The sequence below is a fragment of the Pseudomicrostroma glucosiphilum genome (genome assembly GCF_003144135.1).
Source record: "Pseudomicrostroma glucosiphilum strain MCA 4718 unplaced genomic scaffold BCV69scaffold_6, whole genome shotgun sequence".
NCBI lineage: Eukaryota > Fungi > Basidiomycota > Exobasidiomycetes > Microstromatales > Microstromataceae > Microstroma > Microstroma glucosiphilum.
This window is the reverse complement of record NW_020289918.1, coordinates 773,591-783,773: the sequence shown is the minus strand read 5'-3', so window position 1 is coordinate 783,773 and position 10,183 is coordinate 773,591. Positions and strand designations below refer to the sequence as shown.

General features: G+C 57.5%; 5 protein-coding genes across 5 annotated transcripts; 3 read left to right on the top strand and 2 right to left on the bottom strand.

Moving 5' to 3' along the window:
* Positions 1-162: 162 nt before the first annotated feature.
* On the top strand, positions 163-1,823 carry BCV69DRAFT_312429 (hypothetical protein). Its single transcript, XM_025494929.1, has 3 exons — positions 163-325; positions 400-696; positions 766-1,823. The coding sequence occupies exons 1-3, from the start codon at positions 167-169 to the stop codon at positions 1,501-1,503; spliced, it is 1,194 nt and encodes a 397-aa protein (XP_025348336.1). The 5' UTR covers positions 163-166; the 3' UTR covers positions 1,504-1,823.
* BCV69DRAFT_282666 (hypothetical protein) lies at positions 1,670-3,053 on the bottom strand. The gene is made up of 2 exons (XM_025492434.1): positions 2,069-3,053; positions 1,670-1,969 (listed from the first exon to the last, which is right to left on the bottom strand). Exons 1-2 carry the CDS (start codon positions 3,013-3,015, stop codon positions 1,858-1,860), a joined length of 1,059 nt encoding a protein of 352 aa, XP_025348335.1. The 5' UTR covers positions 3,016-3,053; the 3' UTR covers positions 1,670-1,857.
* Positions 3,054-3,405: 352 nt separating this feature from the next.
* On the top strand, positions 3,406-4,938 carry BCV69DRAFT_269966 (ribosomal protein L28e; the record flags this gene model as incomplete). The annotated part of the gene is made up of 3 exons (XM_025490908.1): positions 3,406-3,552; positions 3,982-4,194; positions 4,675-4,938. The coding sequence occupies 3 exons, from the start codon at positions 3,406-3,408 to the stop codon at positions 4,801-4,803; spliced, it is 489 nt and encodes a 162-aa protein (XP_025348334.1). The 3' UTR covers positions 4,804-4,938.
* Positions 4,939-5,160: 222 nt separating this feature from the next.
* Positions 5,161-9,444, top strand: BCV69DRAFT_282664 (hypothetical protein). The gene is made up of 3 exons (XM_025492433.1): positions 5,161-6,667; positions 6,738-7,411; positions 7,486-9,444. The coding sequence occupies exons 1-3, from the start codon at positions 5,650-5,652 to the stop codon at positions 9,004-9,006; spliced, it is 3,213 nt and encodes a 1,070-aa protein (XP_025348333.1). The 5' UTR covers positions 5,161-5,649; the 3' UTR covers positions 9,007-9,444.
* On the bottom strand, positions 9,221-10,182 carry BCV69DRAFT_189099 (hypothetical protein). Its single transcript, XM_025489602.1, has one exon. The coding sequence runs from the start codon at positions 9,953-9,955 to the stop codon at positions 9,434-9,436; it is 522 nt and encodes a 173-aa protein (XP_025348332.1). The 5' UTR covers positions 9,956-10,182; the 3' UTR covers positions 9,221-9,433.
* Between the last annotated feature and the right edge of the window lies 1 nt (position 10,183).

The window sequence follows — 10,183 nt, the reverse complement described above, 5'->3', positions numbered from 1 at the left end:
CGCGAGGAAGAAGCACAAGCAACAGCCGCTGCCGAGCGGGGTCCAACTCCAGCGTGTGCTTGGGCCAAGTCGCCTCGCCCCCCGCTTTCCGCTGCAATATCAAAGGCAAGCCTCAGCCGTATCCTGGCTACTCCTCGATAGGTCCGTATCACCTCCCTTGTCAAGGATGAGTACATCGTCTCAGCAGCTTGCTCATTCACTGCGGGAGCTTCGGTCGCGGGGAGCGATTCGGTTGCTCCGCGACCTCTACAACCGAGCGCCGGCTAGCGTGGGCACACTCGGTGGTCTGCTGCTCACATGGATCGTACAGAGGACATGGGAAGATGTGAGCAGAGCGACAACGGCTGATGGAGGGCAAGTTGCTCAGAGCTAACAAACCTGACTGTCCTCTTATTCCAGTATCGGCTATGGTACTCCCTCGGCCCAGGCGGCCTCTTTCCCCGCTCCTTTTGGGGCTATATGCTCCACCAGCTCTTCGTCGTTCCCCTCTCCCTACCCAGCCAGATCTGCCGCTCATCAGACCATGACTTCCTGCCACCTGAGCATAGAGGAAGCGAGCCAAGCTACTTGACCTGGATGGCGAACAAGAGGAGGGGAGAGAGACCGGTGACGAAGGGCTGCGCACCTCATCGATGTGTCAATCAGAGGGTGATCAGCAATGGTAGTGAGGGAGGGGAGAAGAGTCGGGCAGTCGAGGTGAGAAAGCTCTTAGTATCAAAGATGTTTGTTCCGTAGGCTGACGTTGTGGCCTCCTCTTCTCCACAGGCAATCACCTCTCACCTCACGCAAATCCAAGTCACTCATCCAACTCTCCTCTCCCTCGGCCCTTCCATCCTCGAGAATCACTCCTCCCCCGCCCTCTTCCATACTCCTTCCGCCATCGCCCTCGGCCCCGGAGCTCCTTCTCCCCTAGCAACCTTCTACACTTCTCTTCTCCCCCTCCGGGAGTTCGCCCACTACCACAATGACTCCGAGGCGGACGGCTCGCTGCACCTGATCCTCAGTCCGGCAGATGCGAGAATCGTGATTCAGTACGGGTGGGGAGAGCTCCACCCACTCGCGGGCTTTGGACTGAGTGGGTACTGGTTCCCCTTCCTTTCTCCAGGATGGAGATTACTCAACTACCCCCTCAGGCTCCTGCAGGTGGGTTTGGGGCTGAGAGCAGCGGGAAAGGGAGGAGAAGAGAGGACGCGCTGGGGACGCTATCCACCTGTGCTTAGTCGTAATGTGGATGTGGAGAGCACCAGGAGATCCAAAGGTGGTGGCAGGGCAACGACCAAGAGACGGGCAATGAGACTACCGCCGACCTACATGCTGATCTACCCGCCCACAATGCGAGGACGCAGCAAGCAGGAGGGAGAGGCAGGTACGAGTGAGACAAGCGAGGAGGAAGAAGACGAGGTGGAGACGGTCAAGAGGATCATCGACGCCAGCGCCAGCTTTGTCCTCGGCTTCAACGTCCAGAGACATCGGCGGCCAGAGGGGGCATCGGAGACTTGGTAAGGGCAATCCTACGGGACTCCTGTATTCACTCGTGTATAATGGACGATACCGCAGAGACCACTTCGCTTGTGTGCTTCGCGCCCTTGTCTTCGCAGCGAGCTACCTCGTCGTCAGTTCCACGGCAACCATCATAGATAGAAGGACACACATGGGACAGGAACGGTTGAGTAGTATTCCGCCTTATGCCCAGTCACTTGTAAACAATGGATAGGTCACACAACAGTAGTAGACGGGATAAGCGGTGTTAGATTTTCTGAGCCACGACCCAATCTTGATAGACAGAGACTGCTCTGAATCAACAACAATATGGACTCCCATCCAATCCTCCTTATCGAATTGATGATCTCATCGCGTCTACTTCTTCCTGTTCTGCTGCATGGCCAGGATCTGAACCATGCGCACGAAGATATTGATGACGTCGAGCTCGAGAGAGATGGACTCCCTGAGTGGGTCTGCACGCATGGCACTGGTGAGGGGGGAAAGCGGCCAGAGGTGGCGATGGCGACAGGGTCAGTAACGTTGAGCTGGAAGTGGGGTCCGCAGAGTAACAGAGTGGCGTACTCACCCTGCCTGAACAGCGCGTGCGCGAGCGAGGATCTTCTGGGTATCATAGAGGACGAAGCCTGAGAAGATGGCCAAGCCTCCGTAGAGAGATATGGCCTCCGTGGCGACCAGCGTGCGGAATGCTGTTGCTGGTAGCACCATGGGGGCGAGCGAGCTAAGGGCTACGACGGTGACACCAGCGAGGAGTGGTCCTCCCATCCAGAGGTACTGCCCGTCCTTTGCTGTAGCTCCGACGTAGCAGATGGATCCGACGACACCTGCCGTGTAGAGTCCGGCGCGAGCGAGGAGAGCAGGGCTAAAGAAGAGCAGTGGCGAGAGGACGGCGGCCTGCGATGCATTGAAGAGAGCCCAGCAGGCGTACTTTGCAGGCGAGCCAGGCTCGAGGGTCTGCGCTCCAATCATACCTCCGATGGAAGCGGCTAGACCGCCACCAAGCACCAGCCAGGGGTTGGTGGCCATGAGGCGCGAGGAGAAGCCGACTCGATGGAGCGCTACGGCTGCTCCTGCTGTCATCGCGAGACCCCCGGCGAGGTACTGGAAAGTGGAGTTGAGGTAGTTGCGAGAGAAGGGGTCCATGGCTCCCTCACGAGTCTCCCTGTTCAAGAAGGCATTGGCAGCAAAGGCTGTACCGCCGATGATTCCAACGCTGGTGAGCAGCCTCTGCCAGCCACCGGGAGCGCTGAATGACCTCGGTGCATCTCCAGAGGGGGCCTCGTGAGGCGCAGAGAGGGAGAAGGAAGACTGAGAAGGTGTGGAGCTGTTGACCTGGCTCGAGCCGGAGTTGGGCTTGAATGGATTTGTCCTTGCTCCTCGAGTCTGGTTGAATAGGGGGTTGGGACGAATGATTGTCGAAGGTGGCAACCTGGGCTTGAAGGCCTGCAGAGGTGGCAGGCTAGCCGGTGTGCGTACTGAGCGGCTTAGTGCCGCGATTGATGGTCTGAGTGCCATTGTGAGCGAGATGGTGAGGTTTGGGGTGGCGATGGTAGGTGGGTTAGGTAGGATGAGTAGCCGCTGAGTGCAATGTACCCGACCGTGCCCTTGATCACTCGCAGCTTCGGTGAGCCAGGCTGAGATGACGACTCGGCTCGGCTCCCGGCGTGCGGACGGACGGATGGGTGGAGTGAATGAGACTCCGCTCCAGAGGCGTAGCCTTGCGCGCGGTGTGCCCAGCCCTGGCTGGCTCTGGCTGCTGCCTGCCCGCCTGCCCGCCTGTGGCCCCGCTCTGCGGTCTTTTGTTCCGAGGCTGATTTCTTCTCGCCTCGCCGCTACCCACTGCTACCTCGCATCACCATCTCCCTCTCTCGCAAGCATACCCACTCGCATTCATACATAATCACAATGGCCGCAGCTGCACCTACCCTCCACTCTCAGGACCTTCAGTGGCTCCTCGTCCGAAAGACCAACTCTTACATCGTCAAGCAGAAGGGACTTGGCAAGGTCTTCTCTCGTGAGCCCTCCAACTTGGCCCAGATCCACAGCTACACTGTGAGTTGCCAAATGATCAGCTAATTGGAGGACAGAGATTGAGGGCGGACAACGGAAACATGAAACGATGAGATGGAAATGCGTACGGCAAGGCAAAGAGGGGGAGTCGTGACCCACGTGTTGCGATCTCCAGAGCTGCAGTAGCGTAGCTTCTCCAGAGCAGAAGGACCCAAGTACCGTCAAGGTTTACGACTCGAGGGTCGACAAAATCTTAGTCTACTCAGAGAGGGAAGAGATTGGAGCGACTGCCGAGGTATGGTGTGGGCCTGTAGCAGTCAGCAGTCAGCAGGTTCAGCGAGATGAGAATGCCAAAGGGATGTGTGGGATCGTTGGAGGTGCTCGGGGCAGGGTTGAAATGGCTGTCTACCTGCTTTGACAAGGATCAAATTACTCACAGCTCGTTCCACGCGTCATTCCCTCTCCCTCCAGTACTCTGGCCTGGTCAACAACAAGGCTGTCGGCATTGAGCCCGCCTCTTCGGGCAAGGGCATCGTCATCTCCACCAAGAAGTCGAAGTCGCCTTCCAACAAGATTGCCGGCACCTGGAACACCCAGACCATCAAGAAGGGTGGTTCTCGCCGATACGCTGGTGCCGTCGCCAACGTCGTTGGCAAGAAGGGCTACCGTGCTGACCTCCTCAAGGTGAGTTGAGGGAGATTCAGCAACGACAGGTGGATTGGCTGTAAAGTGATTGAGAGATCAACAGGTAGAGGATGGGCAAGCAATACGGTACGCTGGATCAAGCTGGCAGTACGCTGCTTGCTCGCCCGTATCAACCCCATCAATGGCACTGCGCTAGAACCTCCCGGAATGGACTCAACACCCTATGATGGGCCGGGCGTAATAGCGGTGCCAGAGTCATCATTCCGTCGTCTCTTTGGAGAAGGCAGATGTACCCAGCCATTGACGTCGGTAGCCGTTCTCGCAAGAGGCGGTCTGACAGCAGCGAGTAAAGCACCCTCAGAGGCTGCTCGCTCGTCGACGTCTGGGTGACATTCAATCGCAATGAGGGGAGGGGTTCATTTGGAGGCTGCTTCGGCCTAAGCTGGTACACTTGCTAGTGGATCGTCACTACTGACACTTGCCAAATCCTTCTCTGTCGCCTTCTCTGTCGCCTCCTAGCCCGCTGTTGCCCGTGCTTCGATCATCTCGCGCAGCCAGCGCCCACGCAAGGCCGCTCTGCCCCAGAAGCCCCGTGGCAAGAAGGCTGCTGGTGTGACTGCTGCTCCCGCCGCTACCGAGGAGGCTTAAAGCGGCTCCTCTGTCCCACTCCTTTTGCCCTTTGCCTAGGATGAGGATGGACTAGATTACACCATCTGTCCTTCCTTTGGGCCCCTTGTGCCTCTCCGTGTCACTTGTATCATTTTCCTTGCCATCGATTGCACCATTTCAATCAACCCTGTGATGTAAAGTGAGAGACTACTTTAGCTATTTGTGGTGACTGAGGGTTCTTGATTGTATGTGCCTGCCCGCTGCCGGGCCAAGTTGCGCGGCTTGGCAGGCGATGGGTTGGTCTGGGCGGGGCGAGGCGAGGCCAAGGCTCCAAGTGCCGGCCGTGGAGATTTGGTGCAGCGCTCGATCCAACAGACAAGAAACAGGCGGGCAGCAACACTTTGTCCATTGTCCTCGACCCTCTCTCCAACGCACTCGCTCCCTTGCTTGCCACCAATCGACCACTGCAGCTGCTCAAAGAAGGTCGAGCTCGTTACCAGCTCGCTACTCAGCTCGCTATTCAAGCCTGTTCCCATCCTTTCCCCCCCCAACCTCCGCCCTCTCTGCGAATGCAGCGGTAGCCACACGCCACTTTACGCAACACGCTCGTCTGCACCGCCTGGCCATACCTTGGCCGCAGAGCGTAAGCGTCAGTAGGGGTAGCTCATCCGACACGCTCTCAAGCGTGCTCAACGGTCAGCAGAAGGCTACCGAGGTCAGCATATAGCGCATCCGAATAGCCACAGCCTCCACAGCTGCTCGTCAGGGATAAATAGCTCCTCGGGCCGGCATAGCATAGGAGGTATCACACAGTCTCCTAGCTGAGCCGCGTTCAATCTGGACATTGTCTGTCAGCAAGACACTTGGACATCTGAAGAGCGCAGAATGACATCCTCGGACGCCTCGTCGGGCTCTGCGGTGAGAGAAGCTTCCAGTCCTAAGAGCGGGCTGCCCTCTCCCCCTTCGGCTGCAACCCTAGCTACAGCAGCCAGTGCCACATCTCCACGGCCCCTCAAGCCAGCTGCTCGCAGGGCCTCCGTCGATGCTCCGTATCATCAGGGCAGTAGAAGTGGACCTACGCCTTTAGTGCTCTCAGGAACCCCGTCGTCGCACAGCTTCCTTCAGGCAGCATCCTCTTCATCCCTGAATCCTCCAAGCTCCTCGAGCTCCTCACCTACTCCCTCGGCCGGGCTTCCCAATCTACCCCTCGCTTCATCTCTACTTCCTTGGCATCATCATCAGCATCAGAGCAAGTACGGCGCACCCCCGTCTTCCTCGCCGGCGTCACTGGCGTCTTCACCCTTCGAGGTGGCGCAGCAGCAAGGAGGGGCCCTGCCAGGAGGATCAGCAGCCCTGTACCCGGGAAGAGCGGCCTCATTGCCTGGCAGTCTGCATCATCACCAGAGCCAGAGTGGCGGCAGACATCAGCAGGTGCCCTCTCATCAGCACCAGCAATCGTTGCGGTCACCTCACTCGAGTGTCTATAGCGGTGGTGGTGGAGGCAGCAGCGCCAGCAGCGCCGCAGGTGGCGCTTCCCTTTCGATGGGAGCAGGCTACAGTCCTCAGACTCAACAGGCTCTGCATTCGCCACTGATGAGAGCAAATCCTCAGGTTCGGATGGCCAATGGGGCAAATGGTACGCTGCCAGCTGGGTACTACAACCTCTCTGGGATCACTTCCGCTCATCACCATGGGCAGTCCTCCATGTCGTACGAACGATATACCGCGGAGCTAACGAATTGCATCATAGCGTTCCTGAGTCCGATACTGCCTACAGAGGAGGAGTACAGGATCAAGGAGGCAACAAGGCGGCAGCTCGAGCGCTTGGCGGCCAAAGTCAGTCCAGGTGCAAAGCTACTCGCCTTTGGTAGTATGGCGAACGGGTTCGCCCTCCGTAATTCTGGTGAGTGTTGCGGATGATGGTAGTAGGGAGAGGCTGCGCGCTGACTCTACTGTGGCCCCCTGCTCGATAGACATGGATCTATGCTGTCTCATCAATCGCTCAGGAGATCAGGAGGTGCATCCGTCTGCCTCTGAGCTGGTCGAAATGCTGTCCAAGGTGATACGAGAAGAGACGGACTTTAACGTTCTCGCCTTGCCCAAAGCTCGTATACCCATCATAAAGATTTCGAGAGGCTCGACCTCTGAGCTACCATACGAGATATCGTGTGATATAGGATTCGAAAATCGGCTCGCGCTTGAGAATACTCGCCTGCTGCTGAGCTATGCGATGGTCGATCCTCCTCGCCTCAGAACCCTCGTACTCTTCCTCAAGGTGTGGACCAAGCGGAGGAAGCTCAATTCCCCATACACCGGAACGCTGTCCTCTTACGGGTATACGCTTCTGGTGCTATTCTACCTCACTCATGTCAAGCGACCTGCTGTTTTGCCTAATCTCCAGCGCATTCCGCCTACTCGGCCCCTCGCTCCAGAAGAGGTAGAGCTGAACGGTCACAACATCTACTTCTATGATGATATGGCCACCTTGAGGAAAGATTGGCAGTCGCAAAATACCGAGAATGTCGCAGAGCTCCTAATCGACTTCTTCAGGTACTTTGCCAAGGAACATCCGTATTCACGTGAGGTGATCAGTCTCAAGACTGAGACTGGGATGTTCGGCAAGGATGCCATCATGTGGAATGCTGAAGTGAGTAGAGCGGGTGAAACGGTAGAGTCCTTGCATCCGTATACTGACTGTCCCCACTCTCAACCCGACCACAGCTTTGCATTGAGGACCCATTCCAGCACGGCTACAATGTCTCGAGGACTGTTACCAAGGACGGTCTCTACACCATACGGGGCGAGTTCATACGAGCCACTCGGATATTGCAGAACCGCAACCAGAGGGTCTCTGCACAGCTTGCCGAGCTATGTGAAGAGAGGGAGGACTTTGTCGCACGAGCGCCCGATACACCTCCGCTTCGTCATAGGTATCAGTCTGCGAATGCGCCTTTCAACCCCCATCACCATACGTACGATTCCCACTCGCAACAACGCAGGGGCAACACTGTCGGATCCAGTGGCGTGGGCGGCTCCTTTGCCTTTGAGGAGATGGCACGCGGACTGGGTCGTCAGAGAGGTCAGATGGCCTATCCGACTACCGCGATGCTGGCGCCTCTTTCTCAGAGCGGCGGTCTGAGCCCTCTGCCGCATACATCAGGACTCAGGGTGATGCGAGACGCATCGACTCCGGCCTCCAGGTCTACTCCTCGTGCTGGTGCGAGTGTACCTCCATCCACTCGAAGCGACGATGGCAACGCCAGCGGCCCACCCTATGAGGAGGGATCTCGAGTGGCTCACGCCTCTGCTCGAACTTCGCCTACTTTTGCTTCGGCTGTCCCAGCTGGCGGACAAGGCAACAACGCTCTTGGAGAAGCTTGGGCTTTCGGCTCAGAGATTGTCTTTGGGAGCGAGAAGTTCCGTTTGCATCCTCATCCTCGTCTGGCAAGCGTGGCTGGTGGTAGTACAGCTGCTCAAAACGGATCAGCGAGGAGCGACACCTCAGCAAACCCTCAGTCGGCGACAATGACTGCAACAGGGTCCTCGTCATCGCAGCCGCCGTATCATGTGGACCTTCCTGCTACATCACTGGCGGCAGCAGCAGCTGCTACCGTTGGAAACCGCGCCACCAGGTCTTTCTCGGACGGACAAAATCGATCCCAGTCACTCGGTCGACCGTACCGAGCCAAAGGCTCTACCCTGGGCGACATCGACGGGACTCTTGCCAGCCTGCACCTCGCAGTAGACGAAGGAACCCCTATGGGCGACTCGGGCGAGAGCAGCGGTCGAATGTCTCCTACGGCCAGCTCTGATGCTCCCAGCCACCTCGAAGCAGACGGAGGGGAGTCCTTTGCCCCCATGCAGGAGTATACGGCTGCCTGGGCCGAGAAGCAGCTAAGACAGCAACATGCATCAGCAGGGGAGCTGGACAAACAGGACTCCGTCTCTGCCTTGGGCTCGCTTTCAACGCCTGTGCTGAATGGAGAGTCGTTTGAAGAGCCGGTGAGCGGTCAGCACACTAGCGCCGAGATGGTCATTGGATCACCCTTGTCGGCCAAAGGCCACGTACATGGACCCGGACTTGGACAGAGTGCCAGTCCACTGGTCAATGGTCGCGCAGCAGCTTACGCTGGCGGTATGAACAACGCTCCTGCGGACGATGCGGGGAGCGATCTCAGCGAGGGCGTACTGGATGAGCTGAGCAGAGTCTCGGAGATGGACCCGAGGGAGCTGGAGGGCTGAAGGTGCACCTGATGCGGCAGTGGGTAATGGCTGAAAGTTGAGAGCAGAAGACCTGAAGCACTCGGATGCGGTGTGTCGCTTTCTCTGCGTTGTCGTTGCGCCCATCTCGTCCATCCAACCATCAGCATCCCTTCACATTTCTTCCAGTCTTACTATCATTCTGTCCTCATTCATCAATCAATCATCCATCCATCCATCCATCCATCCTCAATGCACAGCCCTCCCCGATACTCTTCACGCAGTGCAATCCTCTGAGATGTGACCTCCTTCTCAGAGCCCAGCGGACGATCCTAAATTGGTTGTACGCTGATAGGTTTTTGATTGGGTGAAATAGAAGTACAGTGTTTGCATCGAGTCGCAGGATTAGGCAAGTGAGGAAGAGAGGGACAGGGGAGAAAGTTCTCCTACTCTTCCCGGAGGAGCTTCTTCAGCTCGTCTCGTTGAGCGGTGGGTACCTGAGATAGAGGCAAGCAGGATAAGTCAGCTCGACTTGTCCAGCAGAACGTTTCCAAAACAGGGCCCCTCGCTGGCTTCCTTTCCGAAGACTCACCTTCCAGTACAACTCCCTCTTGTTCACATGCTTCACCACACGCAAATTGCTCGGCCAACTACTAGCTCCCGAAGTCGCACCTGCACTCGAGATACTCTCGGCAGCAGCTGCTGCTCTGGCCTTTTGTTCCTTCAGGAGGAGCTGCTCAGCAATCGTCTGCTGTGGTCTCCTTTGCGCTTGCGCTGGCGCCGACGTTTGCGTTCGTGTTTGCGCAGGAGATGCAGTCTCAGAGGAAAGAGATGATGAGGATGCGGTAGACGGCCTGGGGCTGGCGTTGCTAGCGGTTGGCTTGGCTGCTCTCCTGGGTCTTTGCGAGGCGGGAAGACGGACAGAGTGCACGTCTAGCTGAGCTGAGGGGATGGTCCTGATGCGCAGGAGGGATGAGGTAGAAGGACGCATATTTGCTTGCAGATGTATGTTACGAGCGCAAAGAGGAAGTGTTGTTGTTGAGGAGAGCCCAGTATGGTAGCCAATTAAGTCTCTCGCTTGCGAGCGCTGAGATGAGAAGCTTCCGGCGGGAGTGGACGCTCCAGACGGCTTCGACTCAAAATCCCACCAGCCACCGCGCGACGACTGGACTGGCCTCAGGCACGGGCGCAAGCGAGTGTTCGAGTCTGGATGTCGTCG